The sequence below is a fragment of the Benincasa hispida genome, chromosome 7, assembly GCF_027475165.1.
Source record: "Benincasa hispida cultivar pf3 chromosome 7, pf3_genome.v1.1, whole genome shotgun sequence".
In the NCBI taxonomy this organism is placed as follows: domain Eukaryota; kingdom Viridiplantae; phylum Streptophyta; class Magnoliopsida; order Cucurbitales; family Cucurbitaceae; genus Benincasa; species Benincasa hispida.
In genome coordinates, this window is record NC_143484.1 from 2,447,043 (window position 1) to 2,472,415 (window position 25,373).

The 25,373-nt window shown below is 35.9% G+C and overlaps 1 protein-coding gene across 4 annotated transcripts in view; it reads right to left on the reverse strand.

Annotated features, from left to right (window-relative positions):
* ETL1 (SNF2 domain-containing protein / helicase domain-containing protein) overlaps positions 1-19,152 on the reverse strand; it is a 36,614-nt gene extending 17,462 nt beyond the window's left edge. For 2 of the 4 annotated variants that reach the window (XM_039021266.2, XM_039021269.2), the window contains exons 1-6: positions 18,326-19,048; positions 12,641-12,758; positions 2,919-2,945; positions 1,545-1,585; positions 1,220-1,470; positions 954-1,134 (exon numbers count right to left, since the gene is read on the reverse strand). In XM_039021266.2, coding sequence (XP_038877194.1) covers positions 954-1,134; positions 1,220-1,470; positions 1,545-1,585; positions 2,919-2,945; positions 12,641-12,758; positions 18,326-18,844 — 1,137 coding nt within the window. In that variant the 5' untranslated portion in view covers positions 18,845-19,048. Of the gene's footprint in view, positions 1-953; positions 1,135-1,219; positions 1,471-1,544; positions 1,586-2,918; positions 2,946-12,640; positions 12,759-18,325 lie in introns of all 4 variants that reach the window. The other 2 variants (XR_016530673.1, XM_039021268.2) reach the window with 1 other exon arrangement.
* Positions 19,153-25,373: the final 6,221 nt, after the last annotated feature.

A 25,373-nucleotide genomic window follows, 5' to 3' on the forward strand; every position in this document is an offset into this window, starting at 1 on the left:
CAAAAGAGTTCTCCTAATTAAGGATGTGTTGTCTGGTAACAAGCATAGCTTTAACTACCTCATACCATCGGCGTAACCAAGAGTTTTCTGGTTTTCCATCAACAACAATCAATGTTGGCTCAAGTGGGCGCCCTAATACCAAATTGGTGTATTCTAAGGGATTTAAGGAGTGAAATTTCCAAGAATCAAACAACTTTACTATCAATCAAAATGAGTGAAATACATGAGACGAACTCCCCATTTATAAGGGATAAATATACAAATGAAAAATTGTTTCTTGTTTAAAAAAATAAAATAAAATAATCCAAGAATCAAACAACTTTACCATTAATCAATATGAGTGGAATACATGAATAGGGAGTTCGTCTAAATTAAAAATTAAAAAAAATTAAAAAAAAAAAAAAAAAAACAATTTCTCATTTCAGTATTTATCCCTTATAAATAGGGAGTTCGTCTAAATTACTATAATCCTACCTGAATCAGGTTTCAAATTCTAGATCCACCATATTGTTTGAAGAAAGATAACTTGATCATGAAATGATTAAGCTTGGAGATAAGGTACTACAACTAGAATGATTACACTTTTTTTTTTTTAACAAATGGAGGTATTCCTACCAAAAATGATTCAAGCCATAATTGGTACTTATGATGAATGCTGCAGCTAATACTTCTAATACATTTTTTTATTTTGCATGGCATAGAAATGTTTGTAAATATCTGTAAAAACATTTAGCAAACCACAGAGTTTCAACATTATCAAAGCCATTTAAGACCTCAAAAGACAATTGATAAATGCTTACCACACTTCAACATATTTCTAGCTTTTTTATGTTCAACATACTAGAAAACAGAAAGAAAAAGAAAATCATAGAATGAATAAAATTATTAGTTGATCTTCTGTTGCATGATTAAAAAAATGGTCATGTAATAACAAAATTGATAAGGATTAGTACATGCAAGTCATTTTGAAGTGGCGTTCCTGTCAACATTAATCGTTGCTTCGCATTACGTGCAAGAGACATTAAATTTTTCCACCGATAGCTGTTTCTATCTTTCAAGGCATGAGCCTCATCCATAAGAACACAGCTCCACTGCCAGCGTTTCAGAATTTTACGTTCATCTTTCTGCTGGGAACTGCAGAAGACCATTCATGATAAGGACTAATACAAACCCACATAACAAAAATTAAATTAAATAAATAGGGGAAAAAAATACCAACCTGTGTCTCTCAAATACAGAATAACAAACAAGAAGAACATTAAATGGAGGAGGAAACCCTGACTTGGCCAGAGAATTCAATTCCTTTGCATATGCCGACCGGGCAGCCCCATGATAGAGGAGTATAGAAAAGGATGGGCACCACTTTTTGAGTTCTCTTTCCCAATTCTCCAGAACAGATGCAGGGCATACAATTAGATGAGGCCCCGAATCATTGTTCAAATATTTCAACATCACGAGATATGTAATAGCCTGTCATCAGAAGGATTTAAGAAGAAGTAATGGCATTAAAATGACAACTGCTAACAGAAATATTCAGTACTGACTTGTATTGTCTTCCCCAGACCCATCTCATCTGCAAGTATAGCTGCAATATTGAGGAAATTACATGATATTAGAGCTAATCCATGTAACAAACTCAGCAATCGTAAAATACAACTGTAGGAGTTATTTCCTAAACTCATTATGACAACATGAATGGACTTTTAAAATTACAGCAAGCTCAGTTTCCAGTACCAGGAATAAAAAAAAATGTGAAGTTATACTACAGAAATTAACAGGTCATGCTGTTCAATGTTCATTAAAAGGTTTAGTTCAGCTATAATTTTGTATGCCCATTTGTCATCTTTCATTTTTGCTTGATGAGGTTAGCCACTAATCTTCTATAAATAGAGGGTTTAACCCCTGTCAAATTGTGTATTGCCCAACAGGCACAAAGCATGTACCATTGACCAAGAGGTTAAACGTTTGAATCCCCCAACCTATATATTGTTGAACTCAAAAGAAAATTGAGGGTTAGCCCCTTGTGTTTGCATACTTATTGAATCATATCCCCATGTTTGCATACGTAGTCAATCATAATAAAATACTCTCCTGCTGGTTCTGGGAGAGTTTTTACTTGATGTGGTTGCATCAAGATTGATATTGGAATAATAGAAAATGATGAACACGTCTACAATTCTGCTAACAGGCGAAGTTAAGGCCTAAACCAGTAAGCATTTTGCAACACTTAATAACAAGCACCGTATTCTTCTCTTAGAAGACTGAAAAATTAGCAAGAGATTAAAATTTGAATATTCTTCCAAAGAATTAGAGTCAGATCCAAAAAGAGCGATAATTCATCCACATACTCTATGCATTTTGATTTAGCGAGTGAAAAAATGGTTAGAAAACAATATCAATGAATTATCATGGTAACAGTCCGTATTTTTGTAACTTTTTATTTAAATTTAGGATAATGAATTAAGTTTTTTCGTTGTTGAATTTGCCATAAATAAAGTAGTAATTTCAAAGTTAAATAATTAGTTTAAGTTTAGCATTATTTATTAAATTATTAAAATAATTAACAAATAAATAATAATAAGAAGAAGAAGAAGAATGATATCAAATTTTAACATAAAATAATTAAAAATAGGAAAGATAAATAGGGAATCCATATGGAATTCAAATTATAAAATTGTAGGCCCGACAATCTCCATAAACCTCTAGGTTAGTCCCAAACCATCTCATTCTCAATTACAAGTAAGGTTTCTCCCTAAATTTCCTCTTCTATTTTACCATTCAAACTCTTTACTCTCAGTTGTTCATACAAGAGATATTTTTGGATTCACTATCAGATGTCTGTAGTTCTGCTCTCAGTTAGGTTAAAAAATTGTATGATGCTTGATTGTATGTTTAACTGTATACGAATAAATTGATACCTTTTAAGGAATAGAGGCTTTTCATTGCTGAAAAGAAAAGAGACTAATATTCAAAATACAAAGAAACAAAATGAAGCAAAAATAAAGCAAATACAACCAAGTATAACCCATAACATTGCTAATCAAGTAAAATAAAGCAAATACAACCAAATACAACCCATAGCAGAACAAATTGACTTTGAACAAACACCAGACACCTACTAGATTTTTTATCTAAAAAGGAAACAAGACCTTTCATTGATAAAATGAAAAGAGGCAGTGGGGAGGACAAATATTGGAGAACAAACAACCATGCAAAGAGGACAAACATAGGAAGACATGCATTCGGAGAGAAGCTTTCACTAAAGATTGGAGTAGCAATTAAGCGACCATAAGCCAAAATCATATAGAGAAACCAACTCGACTAGTGCACTTGGAAGTACACAATGCCTTATAAACAAACATATCCATAAAAACAAAGGCAGCCAAGAACTTGGAGAGGGAGCTAACAGAAAATTTTCAGAAGAATCCAAACTCCAACTTCAACAAACAGATTGCAAAGTCACTCTATTACCCGATAAAATCAGAAAAACCAGACCTTTCCCATCTTTCAGCATTTGTTTAAAAGAGGCAATCCATGATAGAGTTTTTACAAACAAGTGCTCCGTTATTTATCCTTGATACTTCAAATTCTGCATACCAAGCCTTTATAGTTTAATCTTTCTGAGTTTGGAGATGCATACAAAGTCAGCCCAACCTTGAAACCTATCCTTTGCAATGAAAAATACAACCGCAGTACCAAGATACACTAGCCCAATGAGTAATAATAAAATCACCTTCAATGCACCAAAGTTTAACACTATAATCAGGCCACAAAAATCTTCTCCCCTTATAATCATTCAGAACAGAGACATAAGAAACCCAACAAATCTTCTTGCGATAAGTCAGAAACTTCTATGAAAAGAAGAAACCTTTTTTAAAAGTTTCTAATACCGACAACTTAAATTCAACCCTCATAAACAAAATGTCTCATGGATTACCAAAATATTCCACAAAAGACCAACCAATTCCTTGGACTCCACAAGTAATTAATGAAAATTAGATTAAGAAAACTCTCCCTTTTTGACTTCTGAAATAGATTATGACTCTGAAGAAAGATAGGATGATATTGAAGGAGATAGAGAAGGCCATACAGAAGGAATTTGGACATCCTTCCTCTCTTCTATCCTTTGAAACAAATTTGCAAAGGCTTCACCATAATGTACAACAGAAAAAGTCTCCTCGGAAGTTGGAACCACCGAACAGCTTGCTCATAGTACAGGTTCCACTTATATATTGTATTTGGCCGAAGAAGCATCGAACAGGTTGGAATTTTTACGTTCTTGGGACTTTATGGACCAAGAGCTGTTTTCATTATATGGGCAATACCGATCGACTTTAGTAGATCATATGGATGTAGAAAAAGCTTCGGATTTGAATGAATTGGAAACATCTCTTTTCCATTTATATTTACTCAGTTCATATCTTTCTTTCGTGTGTTCCCGAGAGGAATTCGATCTCCGGATACCACCTAAATAACAGCAGCTAGATGATCAAATGGGTCTGGAAGAAGAGTTTGTATGTCGTTGTGGTAACTTTTAGAATATGCTGCTAGACTTTGCCTGCCATCTTACTATAAAAAAGATTCCTAGTTTCATAGGCACCCAAGAGTTAAGAATAACAAGTTCTTCATTACCAAGAATAGAATAACCACTTAGAATAACAAAACAGATTATATTTGTCGAGAAGTGCAAAATCATATGGAGCCTAGTTCGGTTAGGACAGCAAGGGAGTATCCAACTATCAATAAATAGGGAAAAAAGCCCCGGAAGGTTTATCAAAAATGAGATCCACAACTATTTATTAAAGTTGGCAAGGCTTTATCAGGGACTAGCCCGCTTCCCATTACTTGACGAAGGCTTCCCATTGTCCGGTTCTTTCTATAAAGCACACCGCTTGCCTATTCCGACAAAAGCCCGGTGTGCTTCTTAAAGAGAAGCAAAACCAAAACGCCTAATAGCATTCTAGAAGAGAGGAGGAGTCACCAATTAAAAGAGAATATTTTCTCAATTTTTGTTATAGCTATTGCAGCCACTGTAGCTGCTATTGGCCCAGCTATTGTTTCATCCTCATTCTTCGATTGCTAGCTATCTGATGTCACAGACCCAGGCCACATTCCAAAGCAGCACCTTTCCCATTTTCCTAATTATCATAATAATAAGGTAAGCTTTCAAGCCCCTTGACTTTCGAAACTATTAGTAAAGCCCTGGAGTACCCTTTGTATATAAAGGTAAGGCCTTAGTTTTCCCTATTAAGCACTGTGTTCTGTTTTTTGTTTGTGTGTGCAGTAAGGAGATGTTTGGGATAAAAGCCCCATCTCCCCTCTAAAACGTCGAGAAAGCTCTACGAACTTCCCCTTTGCTCTATAGAAATGGATGGAAATGCCCGCCTATTCTTCCAAACGTGTCTAAATATTTTTTGTGCACGCAGAAACATACCAGCCTTTTGTATACCTATCTGAATACAATTTCAAAAATTGGATTGCTAAATTTTATTAGAAAAAGAAGAATACAAATCTTAATCAAAGTAAGATTATTGTGTATATCAAATTAAAATAAGTAACATTATTATTATTGATCAATAATAATTTATAAAAAAAAATATAAAAAAGGAGACTAAGGAGATTTCATTTTATGGTAAAAAATTCATTCAACTCAGTTATTTCGAAAGTAGGAAAAAAAAAAATGGAAGATTTGTTGAATTTCAAGTGGTGTATCAACCTTTTCTACTCACACTAAATACTGAATCATCATCATCACCAGAGTCATTATAAATAAAGGGACTTTTTGGAGAACAACAAGGAACACCCCTAATAAACTGGATCTTTGAATGTGGAAGAGAGAATTTTGAATGCTTAAACTTCTGTGAGGAACGAAGAGGCCTCAAAGAATTGTGAGCTATCTTTGACGAAACTAAGGTTCAGTAAGGAGGCGGGTCGAAAGGATCGAGGGAGAACGAAGGTGACAGGGTAAGGACGGAATGCAGCGGAATGCAAAAGGGAATGAAGATTGGAAGGGTTGAAGGTGTGGCGGGGGTTGATAAAAGTAGAAGTAGAACAATGTCTGTCAATTGTGCTTCTCCATGGATGTATTAATCAATCGAAATAAATTATCCTTTGATCTTCCTTTGATGCTTGATTGCATCAAACTATCAAATACATGTTGTCCTCTATGTCTGGACTAGCATTTGGTAGGATACCGGACATCAATCCTAAAAGAATTGCCCTAAGAATTAGAAATTGGAAACCAATAATAGAGTAGTCACCAAAAAAGCAAACTTGTTTGATTGAACACTTATGTCCTTAATTTTGGATGAAAAATAAAACAAACTTACAAGCAGAATTTGAATAATACTACAAATATTATTGTTGAGCTAAAGGCTAGCAAAAGAACAGTAGTTATAAAAAGAAACTCTGCCCGTAACTCAAAGTAGTAAAAAGAAGCAATATTGATAGGTAAACAGTTCCAGTCCAATAGTAAAAAATCTAGTCTTCATTCCAATTCCAAACACGATATCGTCTCGGATAATCAATGAAAACCCACAAACCAGAAAGCAACAAAATGGTTGAGAATTCACACGTCCAGAAAGTCAACTACTTTTCAGAATCACAAAAAATATCCCAAGGAAAGTGAGTCCATTAGTCTCACTTCATTTTCTTAATGAATAAAGAGACTTGTTTCCTTTTCAAAAAAAAATTATAGATCAAAAAAAGTTAGAATACTATTTTTTCTACCAACCAATATCAAAAGAACTTCAACATCGAAGTCGATTTCCTTTTTTATTGTTTTATTCTTTGTATTTATTTTGTTTTTGCTGATTGTGTTTTTCCTTCCTGGAAATGGGTGTTTCTTTTATTTAAGAAACTTTTTCCTTTTCAAAGAAATAAGAAAGCAATTATCATTTTCAGCAAAACTCATGAAAAATTTTCCCAACTATTAGAAGCAAATATTTCTCTCAAAATAAGTACATAGGCACAGATAAAAATGACCATCTTTCAAATCACCTATGACATTGAAAAAGATAGTTAAACATTTGCCATAACTAAAAGTGCTTAAACCTTCTTTTGACGATGTACCTATGGTGGGTAAACTAAAACTTGTTTTTACTACTGTGTAATTTGTCAGGTAAAAACATATGGAGATTATATAGACAATATACCTTAAGATAATTGCACCTGATGGCTTCAATATATAACTGACACAAGAGACTTTCATTCTTCAAACTTCAGCAAGCTAGTAGCTTGTCAGGAAAGAGAACTAGAAGCAAATAAATCCTATCTTTTCTGCCAGTCCATGGCTCCTTGCAAAACTATGTTGCATGATCTGCAAACCCTACCTTTCTGTTCAGCTCACTACAGAATCCAGACTCCTATACGAGAGATGAATGAAATATCCCACTATTGATGCAGGGCAAGGCATGAAACTGTCTCAAAATGTATTTCACACCAATCTTCAAAGCAAATCTATTGCAACAACAGATCAATTGACACTAAGTCAATTGGTTATTACTTGAAAAGTTGAATTGAGCTGAAAATTCACTACTTGAATTCAAAATATTTAATAACCTCAACTACCATTTCAAGTCAAATCTTACATCCACATGTAAAATCCAGCAAATACATGCAGATAGCATGACGTCATGTGTATGTGTGTCTTTTTCATTTACAGGAATCTAGAAAAGGTATATGCAAATCTCAATTGGTGCTACTATAATTTGTTTTTACTTTAACCTATTCAAGATACTGATATCCCGAAGAGTTCATGTTAACTTCATAACTAATTTCTATCAAACGGATTCCCATTAGAAACTTCATTGGAATTTGGATCAATAATGTTTGATATCACTGTAGATAATTGCAAATTTGCAAGAATGAGCTGAAAGTATACGTTGAGAATATAGTAACACAAAAGTTTTACATATAGCAATGCTGAAAGCAACCAAAAACTGAAACAGCACATCGACCTCCCTATGACAGGTTCGCTCCACCTTATATATAATAAAAAGATCAGTTGACTATCATGTGCCAAGACCATTGTAGTAAAGTAACCTATATTTGCAGATTAAAAGACTATTAGAGTTAACTAATTGAAGTTCCTTTTCTTAACTCCATGATTCTAGCTGGAAAAGAATAAAATCTTAGAAACAACTGTTTAATTGACAAGGAAAAAATGGGGGATTTTCAAAAATAGAAAAACACGGGAAACTATTTACATAAAATAGCAAAATTTAATCATTTTAGACTTCTATCAGTTTCTATCACTGATAGACACGGATAGACTTCTACCAACCTCTATCAATGATAGACTTCCATCAGTTTCTATCACTGATAGATGCTAAAAGTCTATCAATGTCTATCAGTGTTTTTTTTACTATTTCTATAAATAATTTAACATTTTTTCTATCTGTGAAAATTTCTACAAAAAAAATTGTACAAAAGAGCAAGCTAGTGGAGTTTTTTTTTCTTTTACCTTTTTTTAACAAGAAACTTCTCAGTGATATAATGAAAAGAAAATGTTCAAAAGATACAAATTCCCAAAGGATGTGAAAGAAAAAGAAATAACAAGATCTTAAAACAAATACAATAAAACGAGAACAGCCAAGAAACAAGAAAGACCAAATAAACCAAAGCCCAACTCCCAGAGAACCCTTGAAAAGAAACCACAACAGCCGACTTGTACCACAACTAGAAAAACCTGGCCAGAAATCCTTCTCCGAAAAAGAACTTACAAACCAATTGAAATCCACAAAGGCAACGACAAGAAGCACAAAAAAATATTTGAAGCGGATGAACCAAAGAAATCATCTCACTGAAGACCACACAAAGCCAGAAAAAGGATGTTCTGTAGATGAATCATTATAGATACAAGGACCGGAAATTCAAGGCCTTGGTGGAGCTATTGTAGAAAAGTTCGAACCACCCACTTGTCTCACAAAAGAGACCAAGAGGCATGCACAAGTTTCTTCAATCAAATTATTTGTGATATCCTTGACATAGATGCGAGCCATGTTTTTTTGGGCCGACCGTGGAAATATAATGTTCAAGCCCAACATGAGAGGCGAGAGAATAACTGAGTTACTTTGGATGGGCAAGAAAACAGTACTCATGCCACTCACCACCACCACAAAGAAACCCAAAACTGAAGATTCTTCTAACCTATTCACTGTAATGGTACCCAAGGAATTTAGCCAAAACATTGGCAACGAAATTTGGGCTATTTTGCTGACTAATGACAGACCTTGAGGAACAACTTGACCCCTTTGCTGGGGAAATGTTGCAGAGTTTTCCATGTTTAACAAGAAATCTGAGCACACCCTTCTCTAAGAGATATACAGCAACAATTTGACTTCATACCAACCTCCACTTTACCAATTTACCTCATTACAAAATGAGCCCAAAGAAGTATGAAGTCCTTCAACAACACATCCAGAAGTCCTAGAAAAAGGGCACATACAATTGAGTGTTAGCCCATGTGTTGTACCGGTTTATTATCTTCCAAAAAGGATGGCACGTGGAGAAAGTGAGTGGACAGCAAATCTATCAACGAAATTACATTAAAATATACTCCTATTCCTTGTTTATCTTATTTAATTGATCGATTGGGTGGTACTAGGATATTTTCTAAGGTGAATCTTCAGAGTGGTTACCATCGTATCCAAATTCAACCCAGAGATGAGTGGAAAATTGCCTTTAAGGCAAAAGTAATGATTATTAATACTGCAACTCTTGACGTCCATTAAAGCAGTAATAAAACAAGAATGCAGAATGTAAAAATATTGATCAGGAAAGGTAACAAAACAGCCAGAGCTACTGTCGAAGGAGAGAGAGGAGAGAGGAGAGAGGAGAGAGCATACTTACCTTTTCCTATGTTAGCTTTTTCCAACCATCACGGATTGGTCTAGTGGTAAATAGGGAAAAATGAACTTGATAAAGGGCTCTATGGTGACCGCCTACCTAGAATTTGATATCCTACGAGATTCCTTGACACTCAAATGTTGTAAGGTCAAGCAGAAAACAGGTTATCTCGTAAGATTGGTCAATGTGCGCATAAGCTAGCCCAAACATTTATAGGTACCAAAAAAAAAAAGTTAGCTTTTTCTTTACATAAAGATTACTCCCTAGAGGATTTGACTTGTTGCAATGCAATCTCAACAGCCTTGCTTGATTTTATCAGTTTCTTCCAGTTTGATGTTTCCATTTGGCCCGTATCTTCTGGAGATACTACACCATGAAAATGTGCTTTATGGAGACAAGTAAATGATGCAAATATGGAAATCCCCAATCAATTTTACGCCGAATAACAGAAACTTTGCCTCTACATGCAAGCCATGGAAATCTGTATTGAATGGTGTAAACCAATCCTTGAGAGTTCTTGATTTGATCACAATCTTTTATTGAAAGAAAATAACGCCTCAATACAACCTAGGGACCCCTGTTTAGAGGCTACAAACCAGCCTTGTAAACTCTTTTTTTTTTATAAGAAACAACCAGCCTTATAAACTCATGGTAAATAAGAATTAACATGAGGTAAACTTTTAAATTATATTAAAGGAAAAAAATAAAAAAGAGCTAAAGCTTACAAACAAGGAAAGCTAGCTGAAAAAAGGTCTAACAAAATCAAAATAAAAGCCAAGCCTGAAAAGGCTAAAACCCTACATCATTGAAGCAACAGAGAGTCATCCAAGATAGAGTTATCCTAGAGTTGGCAATGGGGGAAAATACATCATTTTGGCTTCATTGCTGACTGTTGGAGGAAACCTTCGGCAGTAAAACTCCCCCTCCTTTTCTCTTTATTATCTTCGGAAAAAATGTCTCCACAAAATACACAGGTGTCCAATATGGTGGTTGGAATCTAAACATGAGAAACTTAAACAAGGAGGAAATAGAGGAATGGACTAGACACTCTAGCATATTGGCAACTATGCAATTAATACATTCTAGAGTCAAATGGTACTGAAAAATTGATTCGAAAGGAAATGTCTCTACAAAATCATTCCTGCTTGACATTGGCAGCAGTCTCAAATCTTCAATCACATGGTAGATGAAGCAATATGGAAGGATCGTTACCCTAAGAACATTAAAGTTCTTCTATGGAAGTAAAGCCACAAAGCCACCAACACATTTGACAAATTACAGCCTACCCCACATTTCCTTGACCCCACAGCTGTCTGATTTGCAAATCAACCACAGGAAAACCTTTTTCTTGCTTGCACCTATAAAGGTTTTAGAAAGAGATTCTCTCCACATTTTGCTGGTCTTCAGCTCCCTAATATATTTTTTTATGATTTTTTTTTAATAAGAATAACGACTTTCATTGAGAAAAATGAAAGATTTTTTTTTTATAATGATTAATTGAACTTTCATTAAATCACTTCTTTGTAATTTTGGGCTCCTTAATTTTCTCTATCAATGTTCTCCCGGTGTTCTTTTTCTTACCCTCCTTCGGGATTTATGTACTTTGAAACATTAGATTCTTTTCATCTCATCATGCAAAGTTTTGTTATCTTCCCCCCCACCCAACCCAAAAAAGAACCCTCAAACTTCCATTAAAAATGAAAGAATGTGAGCATCCAAACTTCCATTCAGGCCACCCTAATGATTCAACAACCTTCTTAACTGCACCCTTACTGGCCATTCATTCACAGCCAGGAAGAAAGTTCTCATGGATGCACCTAATTTGGTATTTCTTGTAGACTACATAGATCAAACAAAACCATCGACTTTTCATTGAGGAAGGGAGCTCCTTTGACAGCATTTTTAAACAAATTGTCTTCTTAGCTGTCTTGCTGCAGATGAACCCCCTTTATAACCCCTATAGTTTCTCTCCTTTTTTGTCCAATTGGAGAAATCTTTTGCAACAAATTTGGCTTGGGCTTTTGCCCTTCTTTTGTAACTTCCATACATCAATAAAATTTATTTCTTGTCAAATAATAAAAAATAAAAGAGTCCAGCGCTGAGAATTGGTTATCAGAACAAAAGGTGGAGCTTTCTGGTTTACCAAAGAACTCACTTTATGTGAAATAATGTAAAATTATAAAAGAAGTGAAACAAACAGAACAATGGACAAGAAGTGCAAGAACAAACCAAAAACATACAAAAAAGTACCCCTGGAGACGTACATACATTGCATTTATTCCCATGCATTAAAGAAAGAAGAGAATACTTTTGAAACCTCTCCTCGTCGTCCAAGCCTGAAAACTTTCATAAACTAAGCCCTTCATATTACCGCAATTATAGTTCTTTGCTACAGTTTCAACTTATTTTGATATCATAAGAAAAACCCAATGATTACATAAGACAGTTTCTCTAATCAGCAATCCATCCAAAAGTCCCAAATAAAAGTGTTTGATTAATTACCCGTTTGTTAACTTAACAATACTTTTTGTATTAATTGAACAGTTGAATCCAGTGGTAACAAACCAAAATCTACAAGAAATAGAACAGCAAAATTTGATAGTCATTTAAGCTGTAAATAAATCAGAGAACAGTAATTCACTTTCACAAAGATCCCACAGTTGGACGATGACGGCTTCTAATGAGCATGGTCAAATTAGAATCAGATAAACAAGTAAACATGATGTTGTTACCCATGGCAATTACTAGAAATTTATGTGTGACGCAAAATGATGATAAGAGTAGTATTCACCTCCACCAACTCCCTTCTGATACAAAAGAAGAAGAAAGTTCACGCCAACCAGCTGATATGGCTTGAGAACAGGCTCAAAATCAGAATCTTCAGCCTTACAAGCCGCATTAATATCATCCTATATTAGGATATTAAAATTCATTAAATTGCATTTTTATCTCAAAGGATAAACAAATTGTGCAATAAAATTCCTCTTTTTAATTTTAGGATAATAAATCAATAGAAAAGGAAAACAATAAAAATTAATAATGACCAAGATTATTGATAGTAAGAACAGAAAACACAGTACAAATTGTAACTATACCTTTTTTAAATGGAAACAATACTTTCCATTCATATAATGAAAAGAGTCTAATGCTCAAAAATACAATATACCAAAATCAACAAAGTCACCAAAGATATAATGCAAGTAATACAAAGTCATAAGTTAAACCAAAGAAATGAAAGCATTCAAATTCAAACAAATGTGCTAAATGGAATAATTAGCAAAAGCTATAGACTGGGAACAACATGATGAGGCAAGAAGACATGCTGAGCCCAACTGGTCTGACCAATCTAGCGATTTCTCATGAAAACCCCTCTAATTACATTGTTAGGAACCAAGGTAGTATGGGATGCCTTTGTCCCACATTGGTTAGAATGGGATGACCAATGTGGTACTTAACTGGCTTGGCTCTCCCACCCCAATAGCTAGCTTTTGGGGTGTGGTTCTCCAAGGTGCTTAAGTACCTAACAATGGTATCAGAGCCAGTTGTCGACGTTCCAGAGTGGAACCGGCAGAGGGTTCTGACCGGGTGTGGCCGAGTGAAGTACCGCTGGAGTAGCCGCCAGAACGTCGGCTTCCGAGGATGGGGTATTGTTAGGAACCAAGGTAGTATGGGATGCCTTTGTCCCACATTGGTTAGAATGGGATGACCAATGTGGTATTTAAGTGGTTTGGCTCTCCCACACCAATAGTTAGCTTTTGGGGTGTGGTTCTTCAAGGTGCTTAAGTACCTAACATATATTCAAGCCAAATCTCAGATACCAGAGCCTTGACTACGTTGGACCAGTCCATAATATTTGAGATTTAGAGGATAATATAGGGCCAACCAAGATCTGAGTGAAATTCCCCCAAAAAGTGCTTCCAAAGTCCCAATGGAGATTAAGATATTATGGTTAGAGTCCCTTCTTGGAGAGGGATTCCCCTTTTTTGTGGGCTTCGTTTTTGTATGCCCGTGTATTCTTTCATTTTTTTCTCAATGGAAGTCGTTGTTCTCATTAAAAAAACAAAAAGATATGATAATAAACGCCACCAACACAAACTAGAGAACTAGCAACCAAAAAACAAATGTCATAAATCTTCACTGTTTACCTTACATAATGGACAAATAGAAGGAGAAAGGTAGTGCGCCAGGAGCTTATGTTGCAGAGTAGTAGAACAATTCAAGGTTCCAAAAGTAATTATCCACACCAGAATATTGATATGCTTAAGGCTCTCAGATTTCCATGGAGCCTGATAAACCTCCTTGTCTTGAGGGGATTAGGCAATCAAGTGTTTGGATAAGGAGCTGGAGCTAACAGTAAATTTCCCTAAAGAATCCAATGACCATCGCCTAGAATTAGGTGATTGAGATAAATGCTTGTCAGCCAAACTACTCAATAACGGTTGTAAAATTTGAAATTTCTTCATAGCTTAGCTGTCTTCGAAAAAGAAAGTCCCATGAACAAGTTTTTATATCCCAATGATCAAATATATTACCACTTGGGAGTGAAGCTATATGAAATAGCTTAGGGAAACGCAATTTGAATGAAGAATCAAGACACCAGAACATCAAGCCAAAAGTGAATATTCCTCCCATTTTCTAACTTGTGTGCAGCAAGTGATTCAAACTTACCCCAAATCTTTGAATGCTAATCCATGGGCTTCCAAAACTCAAACCATACCTTCCTGATGTATGTCATTGAAAGGTGCTAACACCATGAATGCTCTATGGTACTTTCCACAAAAGAGCATCAGGTTCCTTGATAAATCTCCAACTCCATTTGAATAATAAAGCCAAGCTCCTGTTTTCCAAGTTTCCCAAGCCGAGACCTCCACCATGCAAAGACTTTGAAGTGGAATTCCAATTTAAAAAATGATTCAGTTTACTCCCTTTTGGCCTTCCTAGAAGAATGAGCAAATAATTCTTCCAATTCTGAAATCACCGAACAGGTCATTAGGAACATTGACATATAATGGGTAGGTAACTTTGCCAAGACTGCATTACACAAAGATGGTTGTTTTGAATATCCATCTGTCTAGCATTACACAAAGATTATACCGCTCCCATTTGTCTAGCTTTTATGAACTTTAACTATAATTGGCTGCCGAAAAGATAGTCGTTTTGGATATCCACCAAGAGGCAAACCAAAATACATAAACGATAGCTTTTCAGCTTTACATTTCAGCTTGAAGGAGGTAGAAAGCATAATTTTATCATCAACATTAACACCACATGAGGCTGATTTATCCCAACTTACCTTTAGTCCGGAGCATCATTCAAAGAACCCAATATTTGGATGAGAATATCCAACATAGCTTCATCATACTTGCAAAATAAAAGTGTACCATCTGCAAATTGCAAAATTTGAAACATGAACTTTATCTTTTCCCACCATGAAACCTTCAAAGACTCCATTCTCATGGGTACAAGAAACAAAAGCACAAAGGACTTCTCTTATAATTGAAAAGAAAGGGCAATAAAGGGTGATTTGTCCCAACATTAACACCCTCTGCTCTACATTTCATCTTTATCATTTGTCTTCCCTTAAAAATCATCTAGACTCTGATCTTTTGGTCTGGTCAGGAAGCTTTGTGTCCTTTTTCTTTGGTTAACGTCGTCATTTATCCAATAGGGAGACAATGGAGGTTCTCTCTCTTCTTTCTTTGCTAGAAGTGCGTTTTTAGGGGGGAGGAGGGATGTTCATGTCTGGAAGCCCAATCCTACTGAGGGCTTTTCATGTAAGTCTTTCTTCAAGTTGCTTTTGGATCCCTCTCCTAGTAGTGAGTCACTCTTTGAAGTGGTTTGGAGGATTAATATACTAAAGAAAATCAAGTTCTTTACATGGTAAGTTTTGTAAGGTCGAATGAACACCTTGGATAGGCTTGCTAGGAAGATGGTCATGTTAATGGATCCTCTCTGAGGAAGGCAAAGGTCTCCAAAGGAAGACCTGGATTACCTGTTTTGGGGTTGTCAGCTAGCAAGGTCTATGTGGAAATGCTTTTTGCAGGAGTTTGATATTCAGATTGTCAGCCAGAGGGATATTCGTGCGACGATCGAGGGGCTCCTCCTCCATCCACCTTTCAAAGAGAGACTAGTTTTTGTGGTTTGTTGGAGTGTGTGTTGTCTTATGGGATATTTGAGGTGAGAGAAACAATAGATTATTCAAAGGTTTGGAGGACCCTAGTGAAGTTTGGTCCTTAGTGAGGTTTCGTGTCTCACTTTAGGCTTCGGAGTTTTTTTTGTAATTATTCCCTAGGTAACATATTACTTAGTTGAACCTTTTTTGTAGAGGATTTGTTGTTGTGGGCTTTTTCTTTGTCTACCTTTGTATTCTTTAATTCTTTCTCAATGAAAGTAGTTAATTCTGTCGGGGGGGAAAGCAATAAAGGATCACTCAAAAGAGGATAGCGCAAATTGACTCACGATAACCTTATGCCACAAGAAACTAGACTTCTGATGCATAACCATATGGCCAAAAGGGCCTTGTTGATCTCTCGCACATTACCAATCCCTCGACCCCCCAAAGTCATAGGTTTCATCACAAACAATCTCCAACTTTACTAAGTGCACCCCTTTCCTCTCCTCCACCCCCATCCTGAAGGAAATCCCTCATGAGCTTCTCCAAAGTTTTACAACTGGCACCGAGATCCTAAAGAGGGATAGAAAGTAGGTTGGAATCCAGACTATCACGATAAGTCTGCCTCCTTCCAAGAAAAAAAAATCCTCATCAAAGACGCCAACGTCTTTCTAATCTTACTCACCACAAGATCCCAAAATGCTAGACATTTGGAGTTATGACCTAAGGGAAGGCCAAGATAAGATGAAGGAAACGACCCCACCTCACATCCAACCATATCACTACTCACCTTTTTCGTATTACAATTTACCCCAGAGTTGGCACTTACCGCTATTAATCTTCAAACCAGAAAATCTGGAGTAAAATGTCGAAGATCTTTTATAGGTTTGGCCAGTGTTTTTAAATACCCAAGGCTCATTAAGGCGCAATGGCCCTCTGAAGCCTAAGCGCAAGGCGCATAAAAAAGCGCGGGCTTTTTTTTGTGAGCAGCACTATATATAAAAATATTACATTAAAAAAAGAGAATATAATTGAAGTGAAAATATGGAAAAATGGACTCAAAACACAAGAAATTTGACAATTAGGTTTGGTAAACTTGATCCTTTTAGTTAATAAAGAAGGAAAATCCTTAATTATTACTATTTTTTAAAAATAATTGAAAAGCCCCAAGGTGCAGGGCTTTGATCCTTGGGGCTTCACAAAAGGCGTGCGCCTAAGGCGTGCCTTATTTTGTGAGCCTCGCTTTTCCAAGGGGTCTAGGCGTCACAAAAGGCGTGCGCCTAAGACCTACACCTTGGGCCTAGGCGCACGCCCAAGAGGGCTTTTTAAAACATTGGGTTTGGCCCTCCCCCTTGACATGAAGACCCTTCTCTCCACCATTCTCTTCGGCCACCCTTTTAAGAAGGATACAGCTTTGTTGTGGTTGCACATTTTTAGGTCTTTCTTTTGGGTCCTTCTGGGTGGAAAGAAATAAAAGAATGCTGTCTATAAGAAACATACTTTCAAGACGTGTTACAATCAGGTTATTTACCTTGTTGTATCCTGGTGTACATTGTCAACCTCCTTCAATTTCTATAGCTTCCCTTTAAACAAATTGGAAACCTCTTCCCATCTCCAAGGGGCTTTTCTCTATTTTGTAAATTTCACACATGACACATCAATAAAATTATTTATTACCAAACCAAAAAAACTGGCAACAATTGAAGCTCTATCCTGCAAAGTCTTCGGCCCAATTGTATGGACTTTGTTCTTGTTCTATTTCTTTCATTTCTTCTCCTCGTGAAGTTCTTTTGACAAAAAGGACAAACAATATACACATTTAACAGATATTTAAAAAGGTTTGATATTGATTACATCCACTTATCAGATATCAGAGTTGTGCTTTATGATTAGTTTCGACAAAGCTAAACGTGTAGGACAATCAATTTTGTGACTTGTAGTTCATCTTATTAGATGTCAGAAAAGGAAAGCCAGGCCAGAGGAAGAAAATATTACCAAATCACTTAATTGTTTAATGACAGAAAACAGCAGAAAATCAGTATAAAGATTAAATTTCACTCATAATATTTTGAAGAAGAAATGTGGACAGCATAACACATAATCCAAGAAATGTACAAAAACGATTGAGTCCTAAAACTGCAAGTAATAATTTTTAGTCCACTGCAGATATTGTATGAACAGGAGGATGAAGTCCAAGTCCACATTCCTAATTGTTGAATAAAACTTAACCCTAGACTTCATAACCACTTGTACACATGGAGTTGTTCAATCTATCTCGTTTCCTACCATGCTAAGAAGACGGGATACACAGAAATGCAAATTCATAAAAACGAACCTTCATAACACTTATAAATTGAGAAGTACCTGGGTAACTATCCTAACAGAAGAAGACTCCACTTCTGAATATCGTTCGCAGGCAGAGACGGAAGAGCCGTACAGCTCTCTCTTCAACTCATCAGATAATTTAGCACACTTCTGAAGAGCCTTACCGACGACATCATCGTCATCCTCCCTGTCCTCCTCCTGCTCCTCCTCACTCGTCGACTTTACATCACAAACCTCGGTCAATTCCCTCTCACTGTCTTCATCTTCATCATCGATCACAAACCGACGGCCACGACTCACCGTCGTGGTGGACTTCACTCCCTCGACCTCGACATCCTCGTCCTCCAAATTTTCCTCGAAATTCTTGGAACTTTCCATGACTACGCAACAATCGTCACTGCTCTCGTCGGAAATATAGAGCTGCTGCGGTCGGTATGCGAAAGATTCAATCGGAGGAGGGATCGAAGGTTCAGTCTGTGGTTTGCTGAAGACGCGAGAGGGCTTGAAGGAGTGGTTCGACCACTCTTCGTCGGAAATTTCTTCGAAGACGCGCTTCATGCTGTGAGGGGAGAACCTTCTAGAATTTTCCGGCGAGGAAGACAGTGAGAAATGGAAAAGACAAGACGAAAGGAACGACTGATGTTCGGCGTTCACTGTTCAAAAGAGTTCACAAACAAGCTTTTTCTTTTTCTTTTTTTAACCACGTTTATAGAGCTCCAATTTTCATTTAAGGGAGGTTTGTTTCACATATTTGAAACACCCGTTTAGAATGAGTTTTTTTTTCTTCTTTTTGAAACTCGTTCAGAATGAGTTGAATGAGCTATATTTGGTGCAAGTGGTAAGCAAATGGGAGTAAGTTTTATTTTAATCATATTTGGTTAATATAGTACTATTTAGAATTTGTGGGTGTTTAGGGATCCAACTCTTTCAACAACCAACTCTGACAATCACCTTGGTGACCAATTCATAGTGTTCTAATAATTTTTGTTGGGCAATGGAGTAAACAGTCCTTAGGTGCAAGTATACATCGTTGACAAGTAATATAAAATGGGCAAGTTCAACTATTGAATCTCAAAAGAATGAAGCACAAGTAATCAGTTTTCAATAAAGAAAGGCATCTTCTAAATTTGCAACCAATAGTGACAAAGAAAATTGATTCGATTGTAGTGTGCTTTGAAAGTAAAGAAATGTAGGAAAACAATGATAAAACAATATAAAACAGTAAAGAAAATTGTGGTATATAAAGATATAAGAGAAAGATCGGATTCAAAAGAAAGTTTCAACCTGTAGAATGGGCATTGCATCCACTATGCGCACGTAATTACTTTGCTCAACTAGATCTAAACACAATCAGACATGCGACCCAGATGCGCCTGCATCTTTACTCTTTTCAAGTCGAGATGGGTTAAGTTGTACGGGATGAGACTGTGCAATCTACCTTAATCGATACTTAGCCATATTAATCGAGTTCTTCGACTCCCTTAGAGAATCACCTTTAGGAGACTATGCAAGTAAACATATCTTTTTATAACTAATTCAAACTTAGGTATTTAAGCATCCAATCCAATAATTCTATAGGCATTACCCTATTTCTAAGAGTTAAACGAAATCTTATGTCTAGACTTTTCTTCCTATATTGTTGTTATGAAAACTATTTATTATCTAACTTTTTCAATATTATACTCAATATTATAATTTAGCCTAGGTGATCTATCTGAGTTAACAATAGGCATAAAATCAATAAAAGCAAATAGAAACTAAGTGTTCAACAAGGTAAAGATGACAGATAAAGAGCTTTCATTTCATCTTTAAAGTATCCATACCTTTGAATCCCAAAGGGATATTTAGCTCATGATGAAAAGTAAAGATTTGATAACTTGTAGAAATACAAGTTATTATTCTTTCAAAGTTGGAATAATAGGATCTTTATTGATATAAACGCACTCATTATGAGAGAAAATACATGAAAATCCATACATGTGATAAACACATACAAAAGTGTCCTTTTTTATTAAAAAGTTGCTTCACTAATGCATTTCAACGTAGGAATCAAAGAAATTTACTAAGTGTTGCAGCCAAGGCCAAGGCAAGGGGTATGTGTCTAAGAATATTCAAGGCATGAAGGATACATTAGCTCGTGCATTTCATGTCAAATCACCACATGCAGGCATGGGCATCTGACTGGTGGCGTCTAAACATTTCAGAAGTGGCAGGCATTTGTTCCAAGGTATGGAATTTAATGCAAGTCCAATCACCAAGTTGTTGAGATTTGCCTATAAAAGGAAAAGCCACCACCTTCAGAATCATAGAAGACACCTTAGAGCCCAGACAGTTAGAAACTTTCTTCAGCACCAGTAGATAAACTTTGTCATTTGCAAGCAAGAAGTAGGAGGGAAGACACCATTTCACCGTTGATCAAAAGGTGTTGTTGCAGAGAAGCTTGAGAGAGATATGTTCCTCAACTCCTCTACCACGTTGGTTGTAGCAAGCATTAAAAACAAGCCAAAGAGGACAAGAGATTAAACTATGCGCCTTGATTTCTTCTTTTTACACTTCATTTTCATTCACCATTTCATTTCATTGAGCTGTGATTGTTTGTATAAACACTTGTTATCTTTAACTCAATCTCATCTTTGGCCATTTATCACTTTTCCATCTGTTTACCTTTGAAATTGTGTGTGTTTGTAAATTTTCTGACTTAATGAGAGCATGAAATCTATAGCTCAAATCTCCATGGTCAGTTGATTAAAGTGATTAAGTAATTAAGTCACAAGAGAGAGTAACTTAACTATTGAATGCATTAAGGCAGTGCATGAAGTAAGTCTAGAGATAAAGTTGCTCGTGTCTTTTGCCTGCTCTTTATAACCAATGCATGCACCCTAGAGATAGGATTACATGTGCCTTTCTATTGAGGGATGCTAAATTTAGCATGACTAAAGAATAGAACTTCCAACGCATAGCACATACATTTAAATTGTAAACAAGCATCTGTATCATCTTCATCTCATCTTCATTGTGCTCACATAGGCTTGTTAAACTTGCTAGGAAATCAATGCATACCACTTACACTTAAAACCATTCATCCATAAATCCCTTTCTCCCTCCGAACTTCTATTTCTTCTGGCATGCATGTAGTTAGTTTAGTGTGAATAACCAACATTTCTCAAGTTAATTAGGAAACATCTGCATTAGATCCAAAAACAAGGTATACGTTAGAACATTCTAGAATCCTTGTATTCGACCTTGGACCTACCAGAAAACTTAGGTTGGATTTATACTTGGTCTAACTTAAGAGAATTTGTATGCATTCACAAGGTGCACATGCATCCACTACCAACGCATCGCCAGATTTTCTTGCCAAGAGAGAAATCAATCCATCAACCAACTCCATCCATTATAATAATTTATCGCCATTCTCCTTCATCATTTTAAGCACTTTTAGAATCAAAATCACGAGGCGAACTAATAAAACGTGTAAAGATTAGAAGAACTTATATTACTAATGGATAGAAACAAATACAAAGCTTGTTCAATCTATAAGAGAATGAAAAACGAGTAGCTAAAGGACTTAATAGTAAACTACTGCAAATAGACCTAAAGGTACAATAAGATGGAAAAGAAGTATAAGAAAACTCCTCAACTTATCTCTCATTCTAGCTAAGTTCTCTCTTTCGAGATGGAAAATAACATTTGTGCTTGTTCTTTTGAAACAATAAGGATGAAGAGGATCTAAACATCCATTTATTAATAACAAATTCCGCCCCAAAAATCCCCTTAATGATTAAAATAACCAACTTTCACTCCCTCTAATATTTCCAATGACTCCACCCACCGATAACCTATTAGGATTGATGCCCTAAATCTCGTAGTTTCATAGTTTGTAATATATTTGTACAAACAAATTATTTATTCAATAAAACAAAGTGTTATTTTTATTTGACATTTAATGTGCATTAACCCAAAACCAATAAGCTAAGATCCTAGGTTATTTAGCATAGCTTAAATATGTATATGGTGACATACAAGCGGATCGTATTTAAGTAATAACCTAAAAAGTTGTAGTAGATAGATAAGGTTGGGTACCTTATCTTGGTGACATTAAAGATACAACCCACATTGTAATTGTTACAATTGTTGTAAAGTGTTACAAATGATTTGATCCTCATCATTTATGTGGATAGATGTGAGTAGGGGTATCCTATACAAAGAGTTTGTGTAAAATTGGACCACAAAATTATTAGTCTTTCTTTATAATGTCGTTACTTGAAGAAAGTTACATTTTACTAAGATGACCATAAGTGACTTGACCTTAATCCTGAGTGATTACCCTTTAAAGGATTAACCTTTTAAAGGTAATCACTCAGGATTAAGTCTAGGGTTAAGTTTTATTTAACCGAACCATTAAGCAAACAGGATTACCCTTTAAAGGATCAACTTAGTTCATAGCATTAACCTTCCCCCTTACCCCGTGAAGATTAGCAACTCATGGTAAAGGAGAAACCAAAGGTAAAGATAGAGAAAATGATGAAAGTAGATATGGTGATATATATATGGATAGAAATAGAGTAGTTGATTACAAAATGAATAATCTCTTAATCAAAATGCAATACAACAATAAGCAAAAGTAAAGAAGTAAAGGGAATGTCAGTTGTCAGCAATTTCTTGTTTCCAACGAATGTATGTCAAGGCTTCTGGTGAAAAGATGGTAGTGTGGAGTGGAGAAGGCCCTCTCAAACTCTTGCTCAAGTGAAGCTCCGATAATGAATTTTTTGGGTTTTATGTCCTAAAACTCATGGTTTGTAAACAATAAACTTATTCTATTATCAATAAAGATGTTATTGGGGTTCTATTCAATAAAGTTGTTATTGAATGTATGAATTGCTCATTTCATTTTAGAAAGAACCTAAATCCAATAAACTAAGATCCATGGCTATTAAATGAATACTTGGACTTTATGTAGTGACATAAAAGTGGATAAAGTTCGAGTAGATAGTCAAGATGGTCTATAGTATACAGATAAGGTTGGGTACCTTATCTTGGGGACACTATCTGTAAGACCCGCACCTTACTTTTCCCTTTCTAACGATGTTTACTACTAAGTTAAGCAAAATGTTGGGTTACGTATCTAAGTTAGTTTGGATTTGTACATTCCGAAGTAAAAGATGAATTTGAAACCGGATAAAATGGTTAAGTAAGGAAGCTTAGCTCTCATTCATACCATCCTGGCTCGACAAAGGAAATTTTGGCTAAGTGTTGATTGTACTGAAGGATGCTTGAACGTCGAGTAAGCGTCAGGCGAACATTGAGTAGACATTGTCGAGCATCGAGTATAAGGGAGCGAGGAAGGAGGCGAGTGTCGAGTATAAGTGATCAAGAAGGGTTGAGCATCGAGTAGATGCTGTCGAGTGTCGAGTATATGTGAGCGAGGAAGAAGGTGAATGTCAAGGGTGAGCGAGAAAGGCTTGTGTGTCAAGTTCGAGCATCAAGTAAGGGCGCGTGTCGAGTAAGCTCCCAACGTCGAGTTCCCCATCGAGTAGCGAGTCCTCCCATCGAGTATTTGACAGTGAGTCCTAAAATTGTATGTCGAGTAAGGACATCTCCCCATCGAGTTTCCTTAGCGAGAAACGAGTTGCTCGAAACACCCAAATTTAAAATGCTCAGTTTTAGACTCCTCTTTTAGTTAGCTGGACAAATTGATTAATCTCGACCCTTAATCTCTACTAATGGGTGAGGTGGTTTAAGGAGATTTCAGGTGAAGGGCTGGACAGTAGTATAAAAAGGAAGAGAACTTCAAGGGCTCGTCTTGGATGTTCTTCTTGAGCAAACCAAGAAAACTTGGTATATTAGAAAGCTCTTCGAGTCTAGTTGCTGAAATTAAGCCTTTGAAAGGGAGATCTCACCAGAAAAAGGTCGGAGAAGGAAGGAAGAGTCGAAGGTTCATTTTCGAGCATTTTTGGGCACTCGACGAAAAAACATAGATCTCCACCGAACTACTTGGATTTTTTAGCTGAAACTTTAAGGTGTTCTTATGGACACCTTTCCAAGTAAGTTTGTAGAAGGAACCTTGCAAGAAAAAGGCCTATGATTCGAGTTATATATATTTTGGGAAGTAACCCTAGAATCTTTACTCAAGTAGAAAGTTGCAGTTAGGGCTGTCAGGAAAGATTTTAGGGTCCAGTTTAAACCACAAGAAGTTTCATGCTGAAACTTTGAGGTAACATTGGTAACGAAATTCCAAACATTTTTGGAGAAGGAACTTTCATGAAATGGGTTCTAGTTTTCAAGTTATTTATGTTAGAAGTTGAATCTGAAAAATTGTTAGATGTTTGAGCAATCCATTGCCAAGTATGAGCTTAGTTAAAAGAGTAGTTTCAAAAGGGAGGCTAAGTAGCAACTAAACTCTTATTCTTTTATGTATAGGAACTACGTCCATTGGAGAGGCCTACAAAGCTTAGGAAGAACCAAGACCAAGGATCTGTGAGTGACTAAATATTTTCAAATATGTCCATAAAAGGGACATGCGGTTCAAATGAATTTCATGCTAATGTTCATGGTTTTCCAAGCAACTAAAGTCATAATTGTACTTTAAATGAGTTTTGTTAATCCTAGCGTATGTTAAGAAAGTATGAAAAGAAATATAACTACATGTTATTAAATGTGAAACATGCATGTGATTGATAATGATGTTAGAATTTCCCATGGATGTTATGTTTCTAATGTACCAGGTACCGAAGGTATAGAAGGTATCTGAGGAAGTACCTAAGGTGTTGACGGTACTTAGTATACTCTACATGTACATAGGTAGTTCTTTATGAGAGACCGAAGTATGGGTTTCCTGACCATAGTCTCCATTAAGGGACCGAAGTATGGTCTCACGGCCTTAAATGGACGTTGGGAGCTTGAGCTAAGAATGCTCGTTATCAACTAAGGTTTGTTAATATGATTGATTATAACACTATGATTAATGTATGATACTATGCAAGTTGCTTGAGGTTATTTTCCAGCATGTTATTTATTTTACATTAGAGCATTTGAAGGGTTTAAGAAGAAATGTATTTCTATGTGTCACTCACTGGGCAACTAGCTC